This window comes from Apus apus, chromosome 11 (assembly GCF_020740795.1).
Source record: "Apus apus isolate bApuApu2 chromosome 11, bApuApu2.pri.cur, whole genome shotgun sequence".
Lineage (NCBI taxonomy): Eukaryota > Metazoa > Chordata > Aves > Apodiformes > Apodidae > Apus > Apus apus.
The window spans coordinates 9,547,805-9,573,093 of NC_067292.1; the positions used below are offsets into that span (position 1 = coordinate 9,547,805).

General features: G+C 39.9%; 1 protein-coding gene across 2 annotated transcripts in view; it reads right to left on the reverse strand.

The window, feature by feature from the left end:
* Positions 1 to 219: 219 nt before the first annotated feature.
* GPI (glucose-6-phosphate isomerase) overlaps positions 220 to 25,289 on the reverse strand; it is a 41,084-nt gene continuing 16,014 nt past the window's right edge. Inside the window, exons 1-18 of one of the 2 annotated variants that reach the window (XM_051629617.1) lie at positions 22,521 to 22,770; positions 17,902 to 17,992; positions 17,029 to 17,097; positions 14,238 to 14,357; positions 12,134 to 12,217; positions 11,896 to 12,042; positions 10,101 to 10,172; positions 9,062 to 9,106; positions 8,206 to 8,259; positions 7,214 to 7,274; positions 5,575 to 5,618; positions 5,198 to 5,350; positions 4,725 to 4,854; positions 4,297 to 4,373; positions 2,994 to 3,122; positions 2,405 to 2,480; positions 2,256 to 2,322; positions 220 to 664 (exon numbers count right to left, since the gene is read on the reverse strand). In XM_051629617.1, the coding sequence (XP_051485577.1) occupies positions 541 to 664; positions 2,256 to 2,322; positions 2,405 to 2,480; positions 2,994 to 3,122; positions 4,297 to 4,373; positions 4,725 to 4,854; positions 5,198 to 5,350; positions 5,575 to 5,618; positions 7,214 to 7,274; positions 8,206 to 8,259; positions 9,062 to 9,106; positions 10,101 to 10,172; positions 11,896 to 12,042; positions 12,134 to 12,217; positions 14,238 to 14,357; positions 17,029 to 17,097; positions 17,902 to 17,992; positions 22,521 to 22,639 (1,662 nt within the window). In that variant the 5' untranslated portion in view covers positions 22,640 to 22,770 and the 3' untranslated portion in view covers positions 220 to 540. Of the gene's footprint in view, positions 665 to 2,255; positions 2,323 to 2,404; positions 2,481 to 2,993; positions 3,123 to 4,296; positions 4,374 to 4,724; positions 4,855 to 5,197; positions 5,351 to 5,574; positions 5,619 to 7,213; positions 7,275 to 8,205; positions 8,260 to 9,061; positions 9,107 to 10,100; positions 10,173 to 11,895; positions 12,043 to 12,133; positions 12,218 to 14,237; positions 14,358 to 17,028; positions 17,098 to 17,901; positions 17,993 to 22,520; positions 22,771 to 25,289 lie in introns of those variants that run through there. The other variant, XM_051629618.1, reaches the window with a different exon arrangement.

Consider the following 25,289-nt stretch of genomic DNA (forward strand, 5'->3'; position numbering starts at 1 on the left):
GCAGCATTAAAAATAACTTGTATCTTGCTCAAATACATCAAGCCATACAACCTCAACAATCTACAGCTGTAGAGTGGATTCTTTGACCACATTCTGGGTTTCCAGCTTACGGCAGAACCAGTCCAAAAAGACAGAAGTTAGTTTACTTGGCTTCAAAGGATCTTAGTCAGTGAAGCAAGTGTTACCAGGTCTGCACATTAAGGATACATTGAAGAAATCTTACTTATCCATCATACCTTTTATTTTCTAATATCAGTATGTGATCATCTTTAAGGAAGGTGAGGGATAAAAACTGAGGAACGTACCAGCTGCACTTTACAGATTAAACAGCCACAAAAATGGAAAGCAACTATACACAATCTCTGGGTTTCACAGAACTAGTTTTCATTTGTAACACTTGACACAACAAGATTAACTGCAGCAAGTGAAGAAGCTACATCTGTAAAGTGCTATTTTGGTTAGACATGGCTAAAAAAGCACAATTACGGTAGATTTGGGGATTTGGTGGTTAGATTGTCGGTGTTTTCCATATCTTTCATTTTAGGCTCTGTGTTTTTTGATGAAATTGATGAGCCCATTTGTTGAGCTGTCATGAGATGTCACTGGAGCATTTGACTCAAGTTCAGGCTCAATTTTCTTGGCAAGTTGTTTTCCAAGTTCAACTCTGCATTTGTAAAAACAGGAAAAGAAGAAAAACATTAGTGGTAACAACTTACAATATCTACTCTAAGCCATTGACATTAAAAATGTGCCAGTGACAAGTAATTTGACAGTGAGCACTATGATGAATTCATTAACAGTTGGAGTTCTCACAGCTCCTTAGCTGAACAGACAGCTTTCATATTACAGGATGTCTCTACAAAGTCTTAGAATCACAGAATGGTTTGTGTTGGAAGGGAACTTAAAGTTCATCTAGTTCCAATCTGTCATGTGCAGGGACACTTTCCACTAGGCCAGGTTAGTCAAAGTTCTTTTTGTTTTAAGTTAAACAGAGTCTTTTCCCCTTCAGTACTCATCTGTGTTACACAGCCTGCCTCAATGCAGAATGCATTCAGTTTGCTACTGATCAGTTAAACATGACATCACTCAGAACATAAGACAATAAACAACAGTTGATTTGCAGGCCTGGAAGCCTTCCCCAACACTACAGCATGCTATCCAAGCATCACAGCCACCAAGACCCCAGGATATTTCAACAGCTGCAAGAAACTAGGCCAGTTTTATGGTATCCCCACATTCCATAGTTTTGGATGCCATTCTAGATTTTGATGCGTTGCAGAAAAAGCTCTACTTACTCCTATCCCACTCTTGATAGACAACCTTCTATTAAACAGCCTTAAATTTTCAGTTTCTACTACAGTATTTTAGTTGAAGCTGTGCTTTGCTCATTGAATTTAGTTGAATCTGTGCTGTGGTTGCAAAGATCTAAGAACACATACTAAGACAGACCTGTCCTTCAGCCTAAGGAAAGGGCATAGTGTAAACTGCTATTCTAGGCCAGTAAATCAAACTTTCTCTTCCAAATAACCCCTCACAGCATAGGCAGGTTTCATCTGAAAAATCTTCCTGATTTCCTAATCCCTCTTTCTCCTACATAAGGCTTCAGTGTGTTGTGCAGTTAATATTACTACAGATTTAAAAAAATCTGATTAGCTCCTGGTTAAGTCTACACATTTTTTAAAGTGACAGACTCATCATAAAGCTGCTGTTTTCCACTTGGAGCTCTACCATGAACCTTGGTCAGAGGTGCAGCCTTGCATTAGACCTAGGGCTCCTATATACGAAGATATCTACCAAGAATGTTCTTCTATTTCCAGTATAGGAAAATTAAGGGGTACTCATGCTTTTGCTTAACAGATGCCAAACTGTCTGCTAAATGTTTCCAGAAGTAAAGTATTTTTTTCTTCTATAGGGTAAATTAATTTCCTTCTCTAATTCTCAGAACATTTGTTCTGCCTACTTGACTGTTTTACTCATTATTACTGCCTCTTTTCTGTATTCATAGTATTTTTTAAAAATCAACCCAAACACAGGTCCTTAGCTAGAATTGTATCTTAAAAGTCATTATGTATGCCTGAACAAGGATACATGGTGACTTATCCCCATAAAATCTATATTAATTTACATCTATCCTGTAATCATTTGCTCCAAGAACAACAATTTGGGGTTTTTTAAATTGCCTTTTATCTAAGTCATGACATATTAAGGAATACCACAGTCAGTAAGTATACAGGAAACAGATCAAGAAGACTTACCCCCACTGGTCATAACTGTTAATATCCCAGACAACTCCTTGAACAAATATCTTGTGCTCATACATGGCTATAAGCAGAAAGAGATTTATCAATAAACTTGATCAAGAAGTCTTAATAAGCATTCACCAATGAGAGTTTTATTTACTTACCAATGATGGCTCCCAGAGTGAATGGGTTGAGTTTTGTAAACACGATAGAATTGGTTGGTCGATTTCCTTCAAAGACCTTTCAACACAAGAGTTACGTTGTTATCTAGCATGTTGCAAATTCACATACAGAAGTTGCAGTTCATATTTTCCTTATGGCCCACATTAGATTATTTGTATTAGCAGCATATACAAAATCCTGAAAGCTTTGATGGATAGCAACTTCAACTACAAAACTGTGATTTTCATCTTTTATTACAAACACAAGGGCAAAACATCATCTCCAAGCACCATTACTGGCTACTGTGGGCTACAGTAGGAAGTAAAACACAAGCAAATATTCCAGGGCCAGTGATAAGATAGCTCATCTTCTCTGAAATGCCTCAAAACCCTTCCACCAGATCAGCATGCTTTGCAAGTGTCATTCACACACCACTCCACTGGACAACCTGTAACACAATTCTCATGCTGTCCAAACAGCCACTGGAGGGCACTGCCCCATCAGCAAACTCCATTGAGCAGCAGATCAACTCAATGCCCTCACCACCACACTAACTAGATGAAAACTGTCAAGTGCCAAAAGCCTGGTTACCTTATGGGGAAGAAGCTTCTCCAGAGCATCCCCACTCAGTCCTGCTGCTTGAAGTTCCTTACGAGCTTCATCAGCAGTCTTTCCTTTCATCAACGCCTCAGTCTGAGCAAGGAAGTTGGCCAAAAGGATCTAGCAGGTAGAAATGAAAACATCAACTCAAGCTACTGTTTTCTTAGCTGGCATAGTGATGCCTACTGCTTGAATCTAGACCTAGTCTGGAGTTACAACTCTAACACAGGAGCCTTGATTATTATTTTAATCATGCAGGTATCCAAAGACAACCAGGACTGTTTTGCAGAATCCTGCCCCTGCTGAAACTGACAGCAAGCCTCCAAGTGAGAACAAAGGAGCCAGGATTTCACCCCCTTTCACCTATTATAGTCTATACTTTTATCCCATGCTACACCATATGCATGGAAAGCCAGGTGCAAAGATTAGTCAAAGGCAACCAAGATGTACTTACTCTATATGAAAGAAAATGCCCACAGCATACCATACCAATACAGTAGAAGTTTTTAGCTTCCTATTTTGGGCCTAATGTTAGATTGCAAATTCATGTGTGGTTTTGTCCTACCTGTTACACTGAACATAAACTCTTACTGTATCTACAGTTAAATGAAACCTTTTCTCCTCTTCTTTTGCAAAGTCATCTTCTAAAGCTTTCACCTGTACTTGGTGTTACTTGACCAAAAATTACTATTACAAAATTAAAACAGCACTTGTAATCTGAAAACATGACAAGACTGGAATTTAGTTAGGAAATATGCTTTTTCTGAAGTATGCAGTAAGTAGTAGATCTGGACATGTTTCCACCTATGGAACTGAAAACTATTAGACCCGACTTGCTGAAAATCCTTAGTTGGATGACACAGTAAACTAAAAAAAAATTAGACTGGTTAAAAAATGTCTGTGTGAAAGACTACCACTCTAGCTGTGGTCCTATACATGCTAAATTTTGTCTTAAACTTCAAGACTTGCAGCAGCATCGCTGAGGAATTTGCTTCTTCATACTCTGCAAGAATCATACTCCTTACAATTCCTCTTTTCAGCCTCAGTAGGCCAACAGACCACACCACTGACCTGCCTCAAAAAGTGTGGCTGCAATTACTTCAAGAACAAAAATACCACTGTATTATATACATGAAACATAACATGTAATCATACTTAGGATATTTTCAAACCTGTTGTTCCCACAGTGTTTATAGCTTCCAAAAGAGTTCTAAAAATCTCTTACTGTGATACTGAGTAGGCTTCAGTGCCTTCAGTCACAGCAATGCAGGTGTCCTGATAAAGAACTTCTTACCTTGTGATGCAAGCCATTTCTCACAGGATGCTGGGTCTGGACTGGGATCAGAAAGTCACAGGGAATCATGCGAGTTCCTGTAAGAAAAGCCATGCTAATCACTCTGCAACAGAAAAGTCTTAGAAAATCTTCATCTCTCACCACGTTTCCAAAATTACTGGAAGACTCAGCCACTTTGAAAAAGCTTTTCAAAAAAGCTTTATTAACAGCAGTGAGAAGTGACCATACAGCTCAGTAGTTTCAGCCTTAGATGACACTCCTTACTGTAGAATTAAAACCTGCATTTTGTAGCCATTAAGAGCACCACAGCCATGTGGTGGTAGAAGAGAGCTCAGTCTCTAAACCAGTGATAATTCTGCAGACTCTTCCCTGTTTTTAGCTAAGCAGAATTTCATTCCTAAACAAGGTATTGAGTAGTTTCAGTTTACCTTGATGAATGAGCTGGTAAAAAGCATGCTGCCCATTGGTGCCAGGCTCTCCCCACACAATAGGGCCAGTATTGTAGTCCACACGAGAGCCTTTCTTGGTAATGTATTTGCCATTAGATTCCATATCACCCTAGAAGGACAGAAGGGCAGTATCACTTTTTTTTTAGAACCACAGTATCAGCACAAGTTTCCATTCATACTTCAACTGTAAGTGCTACTTGTTTATGGAAATTTCCTAAGTACCAGGGATATAGCTGCTTAGATTCTGGACACCAAGATACTGGAATTCTGCGAAATCTGCAAGTTAACTGGGCAAATTGGCTGATCTCAATCTTGACACCAGTCTCTTTAGGCCCTTGATTACATGAGTTTTAAGTGATTGCCATTTTAAACTAAAAACATGCATCCAGGAGCCAGGACAGAAGCACATCTACCTATTTGTCTCTGAAATCTTGACTCTGCCTGAGCCTTACCTGCTGGAAGTAGGCAGCAAAGCGGTGCATGTACTGGTCATAGGGCAGGAGGGCATGGGTTTCACATCCATAGCAGTTTATATACCAGACCCCTAGCATGGCCAACAGAACAGGTATGTTCTTCTCCAGTGGGGCAGTGTGGAAGTGATTATCCTATGTGACACAAAGGAAAATAATTTAACTTTTGATAAAGCAATTATCATCCCTCCCAAATCTTAAATTGTTTTTATTGTTGATTTGATCCAGGAAGAGCTTCCCATGCAGGGCCATTTTAGAAGCACTGAGAGGATATGGGGAGCTGAACTTAAACCTGCCTCTAGTTATCTTACTAAGAACTCTTAAGAGGAGCAAGTCTGAAATAGACATCCCACACTCACCATCCAGTGGGCTCCTGCAAGGAGGTTCTCAAAGTTGTCAAAACCTAACAATGGAAAAAGTAGTTTGTACTTACTATTACAACTCAAATTTTACTTTTTTATTGTAGAGACAACCATAACAGTTGAGATTCCTTGTATACAGCAAAGCTTCCCAACTCCTAATTGACTTCAGATTTGCACTTTGACTTCTGAAATTTGCATCCCATAAGCCAGCATATTCAGTTATGATTAAAACCTGGACTTCAGAGCAAGTCAACTTCATTAAATATATTTCAAAAACCTTTGCCTAAAATCCCCATTCAGGAGAAAGAGCAACTGGGAGAAAAGCAAAAGCATTTAAGCCAGGTTCTGTATTAAAAGCTAATTTTCAGCAAGTTTAAATACTTAATCACTTCAGTCACAATAGGAGAGATAGCAGGGAAACACTAGTACAGCAGGGAATTCTGTGCTGGTCAGAGGAGAAACAACTGTAATAATAAGGTCTTCTCAAAGACAAAGCTTCCCTGTTCTCCTAATTTACATTATTTTTCTTTGCTCTCTCATTAGGGTATTTAAAACACCATTCATTTTCACTAATGAGTAGTTTAACTAATACTATCATTTCCTGTAAAGTCAGAAATCCCAATTCTTGTATGGAAAAAAATGGAGGTGAAGTGTTTGGCAGTTGAAGCAGCAGCTCTAACTATGGTCAGACTTCAGCTTTGGGAAGTGAAGGATGAAAGAGTAAGCAGTGCAGTTAGACTGGCACATCAGCAGCCATCACCAAATCTGTCTGACAGCTGGGATGAACACTTCATTGCAGACAAAACAATAAGTGTCTGACTGGTTTATTTTGCTGTTCACATAGCTTTTTCTACACATGAAAACTACAGTTCATATAATTCCAAAAACACCAAAAGAATGTTTTTCTAACCTCTGTCTAAGGGAGTTCCAGCTTTTATTTAGAAAAATAAATTACACTATTGTTTCTGACTTTCTGGAAGAAGTGACGAGGAAAATTCCTCACCAGGAAATGGCAGTTCCTAGAGCTCCTTCACATTCACTGTCTACTTCCCACCTGCATTTGGTATCTGCATCAGAAGTGTCAATGCTAGCTACCACATAATACCAGTAGGTGGGGATCAATTTATTCCTGTATCATCAGGCCCTATAGCCTAAAACAAGTACTAGGGGCAAAAGGATGTTATGGGAGAAGTAATGAGCAGCGCTAAATAGAGCTCCTGTGTTGCACTGGAGACATAGGATTTTGATGCTTAGTGTGTATGTACTTAGAGAAACTAAATACCCTCCTCAAATAGTTCAGGAAGAGCAGTTACAAGCTCTAGTTTCCAACACTGACATGGCTTTACATAAAGCTGACACTTCTGGCAAGGCTAGTGGCTAAGGAGATGCAATTTGACTATTTGTATCTAAGTCTGGGTGGTTTCCAAAACAGCATTTACAGTACTAAAATCTCAACATTTCCATTGCATTACAGATTGTTTTCAGCACAAATATCCAACCACTCAGAGTAAGCTGGGTAAAAGATTTGCCCCAAATCTGATCCACAATCCACTTGCTATCATTAATGCATTCCATAAGGATTCTGCTGAAGCAAACAGACTAATTCTTGGCATTGTTACATCCCAGGAATACATACCAATGTGGAGCGCAATGGAGAGACCGATGGCAGACCACAGAGAGTAGCGGCCACCAACCCACTGAAAACAAGAGATTGGTTTAGACAGTGAAAGTGCAAGGCTTTAAAACTCAAACTTATTCAAACTATAAGGAAACAGCAGCATGTCTTCAGACTCATTTTAGCCAAATCAACCTCCTTTCTGACTACAATTCACTACACACTACATGGCACTATGGAACCTGCACCTTATAGTAGTCCTCTACTGAATCCGTAAGTACACATTTTGAGACTCTAAGGTTACCTTGTCTGATTTACATAACATCTGTTGAAGCAGATCCCTGCCTTATTCCAGTTCACTTCCAAATATTAAATTTGCATATTGTATTAACTGCTTTCCTAATATCACTACTCTGTAGATAAAGCCTGCTTCTACAAGATTGACACTATCTAGAGAAAGGTAACACTCTAGATAATTTTGAAACAGCAGCTTTAAAATCTAGTTTGTAAGACATAGTGAGACATGAGCCAAGCTGTATTTCTTTAACTATAAGGGCCAAGACTAAGGGCAGTATACTTAAAATATGCATCTGCTACAAGATATCAAATCAGGTTCCCCTTTCTAATGTTTGACCTTTACAGGCCTAGATTATATACAGTAGAACCCAACAGTCAAATGTCACAGCTTATAATAACTACTTACACAGATAAATAAGCCAAGACTTTATCTCCTGTTACCCAACAGCTAATGAGAGTGAAGAACATACAAGGCTCCTCTTGAGATCTTTGACTCCAGAATTTTAACAGAAGAGTCAAGAGCCAAGACTGTTTTGCTTGCCTGACATTCCCAATTTGCTGTTAGTTACAAGTTTTCAGATGTTTCAGAAGAGAGAATATGACTGCTATAATTTAGGTGTTTTACCATTTTCCTGACATCTAGTTAGCATTTTCTGAAGCAAGTTAGATTATTCTAACAGTTAATATCTATTATATAACATTAGACATTTACTTACATCCCAGAACTCAAACATGTTCTCTGGATCAATTCCAAAGTCTTTGACTTTAGGCTAGAATAAGAAAAGCACGTAAGAACACTATAAGCAAAATCAGCATTCCTGAAAAGCTTTATGTCTAGCAAAAAAATGCAAAAGTTGGGTACTTCTTTAATACACAACTGCCAGGTACATCCCTCTATTTTAAAAATACACAGCATCCAACAGAAAAATAACTTCATTACTAAAGCTAACTATGACTATTCAGTAGTCTCAAATAAAATCCATGACATAAACTCATTTTCTGATTCATGTAAGTGGCAATCTAGGTAAGAGTTGGACTGACATTGTTTACATTTAACAGCACCGTAATGGAAGAAAGGACCAATACCTGAAAGCCCCTCAATTGTTGTAGTCTTCTAATTGCTATTGGTCCTTCTATTTCATACTTTTGCATGAAATACAACATCAGGGCACACTAGGCTCATCATATGCTACAGATTATTCACACAAACTATCTGCATCACTTCAGCACTTACTTAAGAAGTCTAGAAGAGTAATATTTGTGCATTCACACACACCTAAGCAATTACAGGTAATGCTAGTAACAGGGCAGTAATTTCAACAAATCTTGATTTCAGATTTAAGGCTTTAGCAGAAAACGCAGAAATGTATATTAAAAGTAAAACCTTGCTCGGTTCATTACTCTAGAGGTGTTTTAGTTGTTTTTCAGTAGAAGAAAATATATTTTCGAGAGGAAAGCTAAAATATTGGCATTCAAGTAATGATGTCTTAAAAGACAGGCTTTCTTACTGGATTTTAAAATAAGGCCATGTTAAAGGTACACAGAAAAAATAAAACATTTTTTAAAACTTACACCATTGGTAGACAAGGCAACAAAATGCTTGGCCACAGCTGAAGCCTTAATAAAAAATAAACATTGTTAGATCTAGAATGCTAATTATGTTTATTTCTGATCATAAATCTGATCTGCTACCATTTACATTTAAATGAAATACTACTGACATTTTTATGTTATCAACTTGAAATCATCTCATGCACTTTCAGTGTGGGATTTGGCAGCATGTCTGTCTGAAGGTATCATTCTGATATTCACCCCATGAATGTGGAAGCAGTCACCACTTGGAGCAGCCATTACTTCCTTATAGAATGTTACCAGTTAGGAACATCACTAACACCACTTCAGAGCAGATGGAGTTTGTTGTACACACACTACCCTTCCAGCTAGGGCAAAAAGATCAAGACAGCTGGAATTACTGATAAATCTTAAGCTTGAGATTTAGACTTTGGTCTCTCAGTAAGTGTTCTGGTGAACAAAAATGAGCTGTCTGAAACAGTGCAACCAAGAATTTCAAAGCCCAGGTTTCAAACAAAGTACCATGACTGGAACAGGTTAAAGACTATCTTCATTATCTGAGCAGGCAATATCTGCTTTTTTCTTTTAAAGGCTAGAAATAAGAAAGAATGAGCCAAATACAAGGTTTCTATTCATAGCACAGCCATCTGCCATAGAAATGTCAGTATATCACTCCAACCCTAGCTTCATTTCTAGTTTTTCATAATTTGCCAAGAATTGCAAGCTAATGTCACATAGACACCATATTCTTGGATTATTGTATTAGTGGTTCCACCAAATTATTAACTACCTCTAAGGCAAATGCTACAGTCTATTACTTAACAGGAAGGATTTTGGGGAAAAATGGAAGACACCTATATATAAAGAAAAAAATAATAGTTTTATCACTTCAATTGGACATAACAGCCTGTCTGTAACCATGAAGCATTGAAACATTATATGTAGAATATTTGCTGAGCTATACAGCAGCACAGTTGGGGCAGCACACAAACTGTACAACAAAAAGCTGTTGCATTCTGTTACGTAACCTTAGACTTACATCTTTAGCAGCATGCAAGAACCACTCTTTAGCCGTTTCTGCGTTGGTGATGGTTTCTTGAGTGGTGAAAGTCTGCACATCAGAAAACAGGGAAGTGTGTAAAACACTGAACTTAACTGAGAAGCATTCTGGCTGCTAAAACATCCTACGTTGCAGATAATCAGAGCAGAGTGATTCTAGATGGTCGTAAGAGACAGCTACTGTCAAACTTCAGAAGAAATAAAGCTTACCACTCCAGGAAACACTGGTGTTGCTAGATTTACCTATGTAGTTCAAAACTAGCATATATCTGGAACTGAAGAAACTGTCCCCTATTTCCTACTTTCTGTCTCCCAATCTGTTATGTAAAACCTTGAAATAGAGAATTTCTACCTCAGTCTTTCACTAAATATGAAGTGCTGCCCTTCAACTAAAAAGCAACCAATTCAGCATCAAAACAGGGTAACCTAGCTGGACTGTCCTCTTGTTCTTCAATTCCTGCTTTTTCATGTAGGAACATCCATTTCTGCTAAGACTCTTGCCATGACTTTGTTTTGCTGATTCAAGGAAATTATTTTCCTGCTTCATGAAGTGTGCACAGAAGTTCAGTCATGCAGTTTTGCAAGCATCTACAACCATTCTGATTTATCCAACCATCAAAATTTAGCTTTAAGGGTGAACACTAGATTCAACCTACTCTCATCCATCTCCAGAAATATTTAATTAAGAAATACAAGCCTGTTACGGAAAAAAAAAATCCCATTCATCCTCTTCCAAATATATCCAATTATCTAACTACAGTCTGGCAAACAGAAATTGAAGTGCTACTCTTTCAGTCTGGCAGTCTTTTCTAAGCCTTTGAACCGTGATCCTTGAACTCATTTATTCAAAGTATTACTTTGTGAAGTTTGCTTATTGTTCCATAAGTTGTAGCTCAGCTGCCGTTCTGCCAAGATAAGATAATGAGCACCACCACAGAGCATGGCCAGCATTACACATGCCCATTTGTTGCAGATTCTGTAGAAAAAGGTTCTACTGCACTTGACAGATGAAGATGACTCAAGTTATGTAACTATGAAGTTTGTCTTCATCAGTTTCCCCTGCCAAGACAGAAGCATTCCTCAAAGGAATATGGCACCTAGCAATTACGTTTACAGAATAAGTTAATAGCATGGCAAGACTTAATATTAAGGTAGAAACTACTTGCAGACTAACTTTACCTCTTCTTAAGCAAAGAAGCTTTGTATTTATAGTGCTCAAGGAACAGAGCATTTAAGTTATTTTGGTGGAGACATTTGGTTACTACCCTAAACCAGAATAAAAATTCTCAAACGACATGCTATTCATCAATGGAAAATATTAATGCAAAAAAGCCAAGCACTTGACAAGTAACATTGGGCTTAAGATAAAGGACCAAAAGTAACCTTAAATACAAGTTAAGGAATGAAGACAACAAGATCTTAAATTTCAAAGAAATAACTACATAGGATCCTACATTCCACCTACAGAGAAGTACAGTAAAATAGTTTCATTAATAAAGCTTGAATTTGTGTTGGCTGAGAACTACACTTTGTACAACATGAAATTGCTCATGTGTCTTGCTTAAGTCATTTTCCACACTTAATTCCTGGATCCCTAAGTATTGCAGTAGCAACACAAGCCTGTACTGCAAGTTTTGGACTAATCACAACAGGCCTACAGGCCTTTTCAGAAATAATACACACTAGAATTCCCTGGTCTAGATCTTCCTGTGGACATGCCTCTAGCTGAATCCTTCACAGTTACAGTCACACCTCAGTGCTTGTATCAGACATACCTTTGATGCAATGATGAAGAGTGTAGTGTCTGGCTTCAGCTCAGCGAGGGTTTTGGCTATATGTGTACCATCAATGTTGGATACAAACCAAACACGAGGGCCTCCCTTGGAATATGGTTTCAGGGCTTCAGTTACCATCAGAGGGCCCTGGACAGAAGCAACAATTAGATTTTACCTCCATTGCAAGCATGTAGAAACACAAAAAGATGTGGAAGATGTATACAAGTTGGGAGCTTACCAAGTCAGAGCCACCAATCCCGATATTGACCACATCAGTGATTGCCTTTCCAGTGTAGCCTTTCCATTCACCACCACGGACCCTCTGTGGCAAAAAAAACCAAATACTGCCATTACTATTTTATACTTACACTAAAGTTAGTAATTCTAGCACTGGGAAGAGGATGTGTCTTCAGGTATTGTGACTAGAAGTCTCCAAAGACAACTTTCAAACTTCTAGACTTTAAAGCCTACACTCAAACTACTAGACAACTATCATTAATTAGACAATTGGTTATGTCTAAATGACAACTAAAGTGTTAGAAGTCTAATACAAATACTTAAAAATCAAACTGCCAGATGAAACTTTCCTCCTGTGTGGGCTGCTATAGCATTAACAGTGGAATGTTGGCAAAGGCAAAAGAAATCTAGCTAAAAATGAAAAAACTTGGGCATTCAGCTATTTGCAACAACTGTTTGAAGGGGTTATTTAAGTGTCTTTTAATTAGAATCAACTTTGCTAACTAAACTGGAAGACATATATATTAATAAAACCATGGAGATAGATTATTTCTTGACAAACCAAACATTCTAAAAGCTTTTCTATTGCATATGTTTTGCATTAAGATTGATTTCTGGGCTTCACCTTAACAGCAGGTTGTATAGGTTTCTGCCCTGTTCTTGCTCTCTTAACAGTTATTGACAAAAGTACAATCATTAATACCAAAACACTGCATTGAATTTTGTTCATTAAGTACCATCTACATATTAAATTTGCTTCAATCATAAAAGGAGTATTTCTAGTATCATGTACACTTCTACATACATTCCTCAACTCTAAAGCAATTTTTCTACAATAAATCACCTGGTTGTGCTGATAGTGCTGCTCTTTCCCTGCTTATGTTTAACTTAGAGCTTTTTATTTTTCCAAATGGAAAATCTATTTTTAGTATACACCATTCCTGTAGCCTGTAGATGATGTTGCCATAGTTTTAAAATCCCAATTATCTTTGTTAATCTTGCCAAAGTAACTGCTTAACATTTTGATTTAGCACGGAAGATACATGTGTGTGGCAAGTGATATTCATAGGCTCTGATGATTAAAGTCATCTACCAATAAAGAGGGTGGCACCAGTGAAAACTCATTTTACACTATGAAAAACTTAACCAACTGAAAACTCTACAGGGGTTCCAGAGCACTAACTTTTTTGTAGCTGTTCAATTCTTACAATCTCTGAAGAAACTATCAAATGCAGACCAATTAGTGTCAGTTATTGTGATTTTGGCATTTATCCATTAGGAACCAGACATGACCAGACCATTTTATATAGGTTAACAAGTATGAGTTGTTAGGAATACCGGCCACTACCACCTGGGTAGGACACACAATAGCAATCAAGCAGGTCCAGTTCCTCACAGCCACATTTAAAATGCACTAAAACTATTTGGTGAGTTTGTTCTGATTAGTTTTATTACACATAAATTTGACTTTGTTACTGTGTTTTGTGAGGTTCTTCAGAGCATTTCCTCAACTGATCTGAAATATGCCTATATTTAGAGATGCAGAGAATCAAAGAACAATTAATGATGTTTGAAGATAATGGTTAACTGCTGTATTTAATTGGGAAACAAACTTTCATGCTGCTAAAGCTGCAAACAGGATAGAATCATAAAGGAATCTGACCTAAAACCAGAAGATCTTTAGAACAGTTTAAGTAGAGCATAATCAAACTGCAATTAAGCCAAGAGCTTCTACCTCTCTCTTGCTTTTACAAAAATTCTAAGAGGCAGTTTCTACTTGATAACAAAGTAGATGAAACATTAGCAAGGAAAAAAGGACAGTACTTAATGATTTACAAGACTTGAAGTAAATGCAAGATTGCTGCTAAAAGAGCAAGATCTAAAAAGTCCATTAAAGAAAAACCCAGCTGGGAACAGAGAGAAGAGTGAATCATGCTAAAACCAGCTCCAAGTCCATGCTTGAGCCAGATCATTATAAACCTCAAACAAAGGCACAATAATTCACGTGAACCAACCTACAATCAATGTGTCACAAAGCACCTGCAAGAACCTGCCTGGGTATAGAAAAAAATGTATCCAAAATAAGCTGTAGGGGCACTTTATACCTGGCAGAAGTGTTTCATTTTGTCCAACACTTTGTTTACTTCTGGAACAACATCCTTCCCATCGACAAGTATTGGTACATTGGATCGATTTCTCAGGGCAATATGAAGCACAGCTCGGTTCTGAAACAAGGGGCAAAAGGGAATCAGTGCAGGACACTTCCAAAAGCATTTAATATGTAAGTCAATAAATAGCTTATTTGTTTACCTTGAAAATCAAGCACAAAATCCCTTGAAAAGCATTTAATAATTAAGGTTTTGAATTTAGCAATACGCAGTACTCTGTGATTTTGATTTTGGCATGCTTCAGATATACAAGTGGTTTCCTACTAATGACAATACTGAAATATTGGTAACAAGCAGCCAAAATTATTTTCTCCAAAAATTGCTCAATTATCCTGAGTAGTATATTTAATATAGCATGAGACAAACATATACTTAAACAGTTGACCAAAGAAGAACTATAATAGCAACGTTATTCCCTGCCCACAACTGGATGTTCCCTGAATACTTGCACACCAGGTATGTAGGTGGTAGCTGAGCTATGAGAAAAAAAATAAGTTAGCACACACTGTGTTATACTAATTCTTCAGTTCTACACAAGTCAAAGTGCTAAAATCTGGCCTGTGACTCGCTTGTTCAGGAGCTTAACAGCTTTACTCCAGAATGGAGGAATTAGTCAATACTAATGAACAAATTAAAAAATTAGTCTGCTCTGCCTCATTGTTCCTCACTACAATGAGAGGCATTGTGAGACAAAGACACCACAGACAATATGAACAGTCAAGTTATGATTTAAATAGCAAATGCTAATCCAAAAGTCATTGAATTTATGGTTACTGTCTTGGAATATGAAAAAGTTCTTTCAGTTCCTAATTATCAAAGTGTACCCACTTAAATTTGGAGTGAACATGGGCAAATTCTCTGCAACATTCAGCCATGGGATGCTATTATTTGGGAGCTACTGCTTACTATCAGGCTTGAAGAAAACTGTCTTGATCAAGAGAAGCTGTCATACTTGAGCTGATGTCTACTGTTCAATAGAAGTATTTTCTAAGTCCCAGGTAGGCTATGAAGACTGTCCCCATGAATGGTCAGATGAGTTACCTTGTAATACACTGCCTTTGTGTGACATGAAGCTGCAAGTTTTAACTCATCTGGGACAAGCACCTGGCAATGACATGCTTGGGTGCACTATAAAGAATTTCCACATTAACACACACCATGCAGCCAACGCCTAGAGCACTAAATACAAACAAGCCTTAAATACTTAAGACAAATGGCTAAAAATGTTTTAAATCAGAACAAGAATAGTGGACAAGCCAGTTCTTGCCATTAAGCAGCTCCCTTCTGTCTTACTGCTTTAGGTTTATTCAGTTTGACTGAATTCTGTTTTTAAGGTCTCATGACATTTTTACATTGTCCACATGCTCATGTTCCAGAGGCAAAACTTGATTTGATATTCTTCATAAAGAAGCCATAAAAAATTTAACAAACCAAATCTAATTCCAAGTTAACTTTTGACTGTAAACAAGGAACAGCCTGATTACAAAAAAGATGTTTCTAGACTCATCACGCAGGTAATAGCTACATGAAGTTGCTACATTGATAGCAAAACAGGGAGCTAGCAGCGTAAGTCAAACACAGCTTAATATTGTGTAAGTACTTTCTGTGAAAACTGCATCCTTCTGAAGACTTCAGTCACTACATTTGCTCTTGCAGAAAATAAAGAGTAACTCCATAATATATAGTCAGAGATGGGCTTCCCCTGTAATAATTGGTGTTAAATGAGGCTAGTTAGAGGCAATATCTGAGAAACCAATCCTCCAGGCAGACTTAAGACTTACCACCCTCTTTTCCTGCTTCCTTTTTTCACTAGCTAGAGTTACATCTGTGAATTGAATGCATTAATACAGAAGGGAGAGAAACCATTTCTACAGTGAAGCTTGATCTGTTTCTGTGCTTTTATAAAACATAAAAGATTTGCAAACAATACAACGTCCAACTGCTGAGTTATTTTAAGAAAACAGCGCTCGTGCAACAGCTAAATAAAAAAGTCAAAGGAAATATTGATATCTGTGAATTTACATCAAATGTAAATTATAAATAGCCTTTAATATTTTAGACAGACTAATAAATCACACTATACTATTAAGCTTCCAGTTTTCATCCTATTTTTATTTTCAGAACAAAGGTACAGTTGGTTTTCTGTATGTTTTAGTGAAGATTTAACCATAATTACAATCTTCAGGTCCACAAGAAGAGGAAGATGCTCATCCTCCTACTAACTGACTAATTTCCCAAGATCGCTTATAGTCTCCACTGTTAAACATACCCAAAGATAAATATGAACAACTCAAAGCAGAAAGTCTTACACAGTCCTCACTAAAACTTTGTACATGGTTTACTAAGCTTTATGAACACAGATATTAGGCAAAAGCATGTAAGGGATACCTGGAATGCAATACTCTGCTCCACGCCCTTTACAAGATCTAACTCATCTTCCTCTCTACAAAAGAGGGAAGAAAACAAGAAAAAATATACACCAAAATATCTAAAAAAGTGAAGCTGTTGAAGGGAGGATTGAATAGCATTATTCACACATTTTCTTCTGTCTTTATGAGAGCTGTAATAATTTCTCACATAACTAGTGAAGCAAACACTACAACCACTCATAACTTCAGAATAGCCACTAGTCTACGTTTTTTCAAGACTTTTCTTACACAGATGCATGAACATCCATAACTTAAAGGCACAACTAAGGTGTAAGAGCAATGGACAGAAATAGCCTCACCTCAGTGAAGTTGATCTTCTCTCCACTGAACATGCGCTCTCTGGCACTTTCTACACCCCTTGACTTTGCCTGAGAAATGTAAAAATAGATTCTTCTTAAAAATAGTAAGAAGTCAACATGGTCTACAAAGGTGCAACTACATTAAAGAGTATGAACATTTAACACAAGACAGTGAAAAAAAATTATATTAGATTGAAAGACCCACTAGATTCTAGCTTAAAAATTGATTCTTTCACTTTAAAGCAAGTATTTTTATGCAGGCTGTTTATTTCTTTAAGAGGTTACACAGTGACATGCTGAGTGACCAAGACACAACAAGTCCTGGCACACTGCTACAGGACTCTTCAATTCTTCTTTGTAACAGCTTCAAATTTATTTTTTCTAAGCTGAAGAGTAGCACAAGTAGTATGTGTCCCATCTGGTCTAAGCCTTTGGCTGAACCAGTCGCTAAGGAAGAGTTGTAAATATGGACACCACACTAAATTGAAGTTAGTGACACAAACATGTGACGTTCTGTTTCATTTGCAGGCACATAAGACATCACCTTCTCATGCAATTTCATACAAATCTCTCATTTCACTGCAGACCTCAGTAACAGTGCTATATACCAGCTGGTCTGTTACACAGGCAAAGATCTTTTCAGTGAGAACAAGAAACAATTTCACATGAAAAAATGGTCTTGTACCTTGGGGCTAAAGGTCAATGCAAGTCTGGAAAGTGCCAATGTTTGTAAACAGATGCATTTAACAACTTTAATGGTCTCCAATTCAAAGCTAAACATATATAATCAATGCTAAAATCAGTTGCAGGCAAAACTTAGACTTTAAAAAACCAAACTATTTGGTTTAGTAATTCAACATTTTAAAGAGTTACCAGTTCCATTAGCATTTTCATCACTTCTTCTGTAACAAGGTTCTTTGAATAATCCAGTAAGATATCACCATGATCAGTATTCAGATTCAAGCTGTCAAAATAAACAAGTAGTTTAATTGCCTATTCCTGAAGAGTGACTGCTTTAAGCAAGACAAGGGAACTCCTCTACAGATTACAAAATAATTGGAAACTTAATTATACTAAGTTAATACAGATGACCTGAGGGTCTCATAAGTTTCATACAATGTCTTATTAGTGTGTTGTTTTAATTGAAGACCACAGTTTTCAACAAGCTAAATTATAGTGCCCACTTTCTCCTTGTGAAAGTCCAAAAACAATCAAGTATATTTAGCACACAGTTGGACAACTGCATTGTTTTTACTGAGCCACTAGCATTCTCTAGCAATAATTAGTTTTTTCCTAATATATCATAGGTAAAAAAAGCTTAGCACATTCTTCTGCTGCTAAAAAATTAAATTATTCCTACAGATCCTTTCAACAAATATAGTCATTCTTTTACACAGAGACATGAACAAGTTTGATTTAAAGTTCTGTACATCTTTATGTACAGAGACATTCTGTCAACTACTATGGAGAATTAAACCCCAATCATGCATGGTGTATTCTCACTGTCCTCACTGACTAGGTGGAAGTCTCCAAACTATTTACCTCATCTAAAAAATATAGCTTAATACTTGACTTGCAGGTTTACATTCGAGATGAAACACAGAAATGGTAGTCCAATAGAAAACAAGTGAGCCTGTTTGTGTTTACTAGCTTGTAATCTATACGACAAGTTCTGCAGTCCCACCAGTCCTTTACAGCCATTTTCCACCCTTTTCCTCTTCACAGTAATTTACAGCAAAATACACACCTTTACTCTAAAGTGAAGAACCAAAGTCCTGCAAGTAATTGACTAGGCCTTCTATAAAAGCACAGAAGGCCTTTGATATCTTGCACTCACTTCTGCTCCACACCCACAAGCCACAGGAAATTGCATGCATCTAAATTCAGTATTTTTGCAATGTTCATTATCTTCCCCGCTTTTTCTTTCCCAATACTTGAGCACAGAAATATGCACTGTTATTTTAGTGACCATGTATGCCAGAGTCTTCACAGGGACAAACCATGGCATAATTGCTATTCCAAATAGACACAACGTGACAGAGCAGACAAGATCCTGGAAAGGAAGAACAGAGCTGAAGTTGCAACAACAGTAATAATCAGCAAGGCCTAGACATTTGGGTGGCTTCATTAACCTGAGGAAAAACCACACTTAACACATCCTTTTTTCTGGTCTTAAAATATAAGAGACACTGAATAAGGAAAGTGTCTTCAAACACAATCTTAGAAGGGTGTTTCTTTATAGGTGAGAATAAAAGGCAAGTAGGGAAAGTACTATCAATACAGTAAATCACCCTTCTCATCAGTGGGCTACAAACATTAATCCTGACACCTTGACCATCCAGCACAAGGATACCTGGAATATGGATAATTCAGGTAACAACTGTCACCTCTCACCTGCCAAATTTGTTATTTATTGATTCAGTACAGAAGAAAAATAAGAACAAATCCTCCACAACTTTCTGTTTGAGATAACATGTGACTTATTCACAGACAGGTCTCAGATTTGAACACATTTTTACTAGTGATACAGCAAGGCCACTAGTATACTAATGTTTCTTCAGTTTAGAAAAATTAATTCTCATACTACAGTTTAATATAGAAAGATAGTCTTTCCCTGTGTTCTACTCGATGAACATTAAAACCTTACCATCTTTATCTGACACATGCCTTATTTCTACCATACACTGTTACATTACTTACAGAAATAAAAGTCAATCTCTCTAGGCCCAGAAGACAAAGTATCTCCTCAAATTCTGGCTGGATTGAAATCACTACTCATTCAAAGAGATTGCAGAAAGATGTCATGCCAAGACATTCCATGCAAAGAAAAGCAAGCAAAGGCTACCAGATCTAACTTCCACAGACACAAGGTGGAACACGCAGCGTGCAATGTTCTATTATCTTAAACCCTTACACCAAGAGATCCACCCTCTATTTAAACAGAAGCCCTAAACCCTGAAGCTCAGTTGCATTCTGCTACACTACCCATTCTGCAATGCAGCAGCTAATGGCAGCACTACCCAGGTGGAACAAGGGACTTGTCACGTAAGTCACATCCACATATAAGTGATGCAGCCTTTAAACTGGAAGCTCACTTGCATCTCAGAATGATTTTTACCTTCCATCTAAAAAAAAAAAAAAAAAAAAAAAAAAAGCTGTATGCAACCAATAAAAGGAGATTCCCTGGTGGTATGCTTTCCACTCAGTTTGGAGGCCGTGTCTGTTCCTTCATAATGGACAAGCCAACTGGCAGGAATGTAGGCAGTGACTACACTCCTAATCAGAACAGAATCCACAAATTCTGACGAATTAAGAAAGAACAAAATGAAGAAGGATCTTCTATCTGTATTTTGTAGGACACAGTACATGTATGGTTATTATAATAACAGTAAATAGATACCTGTGCTCAGAGATAAGTTACTCACACCAGTCTGAAATTTCTCCAGACTAGTATCAGGAAGCACTTTTATATGGGTATAAGTTTTGCTTTTCCTTCTAAAGGAAGAGAGATAGTCAATGATTTTTTATATACCTAACGGAACTAACTGAAAACTCACAGAGATTAATTACACATGTGGAGAGAGGTAAATATATAGAGAGGATCTTGTGGCCAAACCTCCAGACTGCTTAGGCTTTCAACACATGTTAACTACCACCACCCTGCTGATGAAACTCATCAAGTGTAAATCAGCAAGAAGTGTACAAGCAGATCTGTCAAACTAACCCAGACTGTCAGTTCTAAAATACTATTTTGCTATGAGAAAGTTCTCCTGATAGTCCAGAATGTGTAAGTTTACCAGGAAACAGAACTTAAATAATTGAAAGAGAGGAGGAAGATACATTAAGTAAACTTAAAACACTTCAACTGTTTCCTATCCTTATGGGCAGCAGATAAGGACATTAAGTTCGGCAGCTATTTGAGACACAAACTTGGTAAAGAATGTTTCACAAAAAATCAGACAAATACATTCTAGGAGAAACACTTGTCTACTTTCAGGATGGAGAAAATGTGTTAAGAGATTAGTATGTGTGCCTGAAACAACATTGTCAAGTATCTTCTCTTTGGTTAATTGCACAGTGACAGTATAACAGTTCTAAAAGTCTTCAATATATTACACATTCACAAAAGCAATTAAACACAAAATATTTGAGATTGAGAGTGTATATTTTTGTAGTTAAAGTACCTTGGTTAACATTAAAGTGATAGCAAATGAGATTAAAATGCAGTGTTACCCCCAAAAGGGTACTTGCTGAAGCCATTCAGGAAAGGACTCCCTGAGAAACTTCTTGATTATACCGTGATTTTTTTAAGCTAGTTCTATGGGAGAAGAGCTGGTAGATTTGTTTAAGATAATATTGAAAATCTTGTTTTAGAAAAGCCAGATGAAGTCAACACTGCAAAGATCGAGCACAATTTTTCTATCAATGCAAACAGCATTTTAACTCTTGCATGCTAGTATGCAGGGCCTCATAGACAGTATTTCATTACTATAAATATCTAATGACTTCAAGAGGAAAGAAAAGTCACTTTACCTAGGATGTTAACGAAAAGCTTGATGTGTGCAACAAGTCTTATCTCAACACCAGGGAAGAGAAGCTCACTGTACCTGTATTACCAGGCTCCCTGTAAAACTCAAGTCAGTGATGCATCTACATAGCACCAGGCTTTTCAGATCGCTGGTACAGCCCAACAAGGTAACTACACACATGGCTTCTCAGCAGTCTACAGTGCACAGAAAGCACTAGTCTCACTTCACAGGCTGAAACCACTGAACACGATTATACTGCTCCCACGTTTTACTTCCTTCCCTAGAAAAAAATGTTGTTGCATTTTCTGTAGCAGGAGGCAGGGAGGGCTGGAGCTGCTGAAGGTGCCCCCTTCCCCGCTGCAGGGCAGGGTGGGCAGCGCCACAGGACTGACAGGTAGAGGCACGGGGATGGACGGCGGCTCCTGGGGATCTTATCACGGAGCCGATCATGACTAAGCACACGGTACGAACGCCTGAGCCACGCCGGACCCACAATGCCGCTGCGCCAGCCGCAGCCCGGCGCTGTGCTTCCCGGCACGTACCCCGCCGCAAGGATGACTCAAGGACAAGCCCGCACGCCCGCCCTGCTGGGGGTGCCGGCGGGGCCCCCCCGCCCCGGGGGACGTGCCCAGCTCGGGCTCTGCCTCCGAGCGGCCGCTGCGGCCCGGCCAGCGGCAGCCGCCCGCCCGGGCCCGCGGGAGCCGAGCGGCCGCCGGTGGGCGGTGTCCTCCCGCCGGGCTCCGCTCCCGCCCCAGCGCCGGCCGGGCGCATCCCTCCCTCCCGCCCGCGGCGAGGCCCCGTGGCTCCCGCAGCGCCCACCTGAGGAAGGGCAGGAGGGCGCCAGCCCCACACGGCCCCGGGCCCCGCACGCACCACCGCCCGGCAGCCGGCGGGCCCGGCGGCCGCGGGGAAGGGCCAGGGCGGCTGCTGCCCCGCTCCCCCGCGGGGGCCGCCCAGCCTCACCTGAACTTCTGGAACCGATCCTTGTCGGCCTCGAACAGCTGCCGCAGGACGAGCTTGGCAGAGTTCGCCTTGTGCCACTCCACGAGCTTCTTAAAATGGGGGTCTCCGGAGAGCGCCATGTTAGCGGCCAGGCAGAGCGGAGGCGTGCGGGGCTGGCGCGGAAGCGAGCACGGCGGGAGCTCCTCCGCCTCCGCCTCCGGTTTTATAGCAGCGAGCTCGGCCTTCTGCCGCCGGCCCCGCCCCGGCCCCCTCCCCTCTGCGGGCCGCCCCGCCGGGCGCGGGGACTCCCTGGTGGCGGGGCCCGCGGGGCGGGACGGGCGCTGCGGCCGGCGCTGCTGGGGCAGCCGGCGGGGCCGGGGCTGCCCGCCCGCCTCGGGCTCGGGCTGCTCCCTGGGTGCCGCGCAGCCCGCCCCGGCTCAGCCCGTGCGGGGCACCTGTTGCGGGGCAGCGCGGGGAGCGTGGCCTGTCGTCCCGCCAGCCCGCGGGCAAAAGCCGCAGCTGCTTCAGGGCCGCTGCTCGCGTAGATGCACGAGGACTTGGCCAGGTTAAAAATGACGTCTCGGGGTTGTTTTTATCCCGGGTCGCCCCCAGGGCGCGGTGCTGCCCGGCTGCGGCGGGCGCGGGGAGCCGCGATGCCCGCTCGCTCTGCGGCGCCGGCAGCAGGCGGGGATGCGGCTCTGGTGACCCCAGGCTGGCACCGGGGCCCCCGAAACCTGCCCCGGACGTCTGACCCCCCGCAGGGCTGCCCGCCGGCACCATCCGGCCGCCCGCGGGGCCGGCTCGCAGGCCGCAGCGCCGGGCAGGCCCGGGCGGGCAGCGCGGAAAGGGCCGGGCAGAAAGCAGAAAGTTGTTCAGGCGTGGGCGTGCAAAGGAGCTTGTCAAATTCCAGAGGTTGCACTCTGCGGCTTAGGTGAATAAATCCAGGGAAGCAATATTTTAAGCACCTAAGCCCCCTTATGGATCCGGGCCTAAACCAGAGTCACCGAGCGCGGACGTGGCTCCGATCACTGAGCTCGCAGCCCAGGTCTTAAGCACTGGAATCACCATTTTTTCCTTGCTGCTCACGAAAAACATTCTCAATTGATCCTTGATTATATTAAGGTGTAGTGCTAATAAACTTTCTAAAAAAGATGCTTCTTTACCTCACGCTTGCCTGTTTCTAAAGTTTGCTTTTTCAGACTTAACTGTTTATAGGTCAAAGCCATTTTCTTCGGTAAAATAAATCTTAATCACTTTATACACTTTTTAACATTTTTGGAGGCCACTGCCATCCCTTGGGCAGTTTCTCCAAAGCAAAGCTGCTTCTCTCATGCTGCTTAATCTACCTGACCATCCATCAGTGCCTGTGGTCCCCTGCATGCCTTCATGTAAGGAAGGGAAATAAAATCACAAGTAAAAATGAAACTATGGAGTTGATCCCACAAAGAAGAACACAAGGGTCCAGTAAGTCTTTAAGAAGCGACTTGGGTCATCATGTATAACACCATGTAAACTTTACACATTTTCCTTCCTTTTCAAAGTCTTTAGGATAAAACCCTCAATAATCCTAGAGTCCTGTTCATAGTCACATGGTAAACCAGGATGTAAAGTTCTTTGGCCTAATAAATACTTCCTATTAGTCACAGGGCAAGAACAAATACCCTTTTAAAAATGTCTTACTGATAGCATTTGATAATCAGCCATGAAATGCTCCTGACTCACCTGTTTGATTTTTCTCAAATCAGGGCAAATGGGATTTCATTAAAGTTGTCTTACCACATCCCTATCAAATCCAGGGATCCCTTAAATATATTTTTAATGAGTTTCTCTCCTGATGTCAGAAGTAGTCATAGTTCTCAGCGCATCTTTATCTCTTCCTACTGATTAGCTACAAGACAAAGGCCTGCCATGTATACAAATTTACATTCACATCTCTTGCAGGTTCTCCCAGCTATCCTGTTGTTTCTTAAACTAGTGATGATATCTCAGTTTTGTGTCTACTTTTCTGCCTTTTTTATTCTAAAATTGAAAATTCCCCTGTCCTGCCTTTCCCTGTAAAACTTGGGCAGTTTCTGAGGTTATTCTCTTCACATTCAGGATTTCACTCCCTCTTGCTACTAGACCTGCTAAAATGTCTTTCAACCGTTCCTTTCTTAAATCCTCATTCATTACTAGTTCTCATTCCTGGCCACCTCACTTTTCCACTTCCTTTCTGAACTACCTAGCCACAGTACCGCTCTGTAGCTTCTTACTGCTCTTATCACACAGCAATTGTGACTCGTAATTGTGCTTTCCCTTTTCTTATGAAATTTTAATCCTATGTCCTTAAGCAGCACAACTGCCCCACCACAGTTCAAGTACCTCAGTCCAAGTTTCAACACAGCTCTCTTGAATTTTGTTTCCCCTTCACTTTCTTTTTTTATCATGGTCCTTGCACTACTTGAGTTGTCTCAAAATCCTCAAGTTCTTAAACCTTGAGGATCTACAAGTTTATCTGACCCAGACTGAAAGCCAGCAGGATTTTCTTGGCTTCACATCCCAAATCTACAAGCATTCTTCTCATACTTAATTGTATCTGTGCAAAAATGTATAGGCTTAGGTAATCAATAATGTATTCATTCTAGTTTACAGTATGGACAAACTGTGACTGTAACATCAGTGTCTTGCTACCAGTTCCTCTTTTTGAAACACTAATTTTGTCACCCATAACTAATGTGCTTGCTGCTCACATCACGTCAATTCAATTTACTTCCTTTTGTAATACTTCATTCTAAGATTTTGAGATGTTCT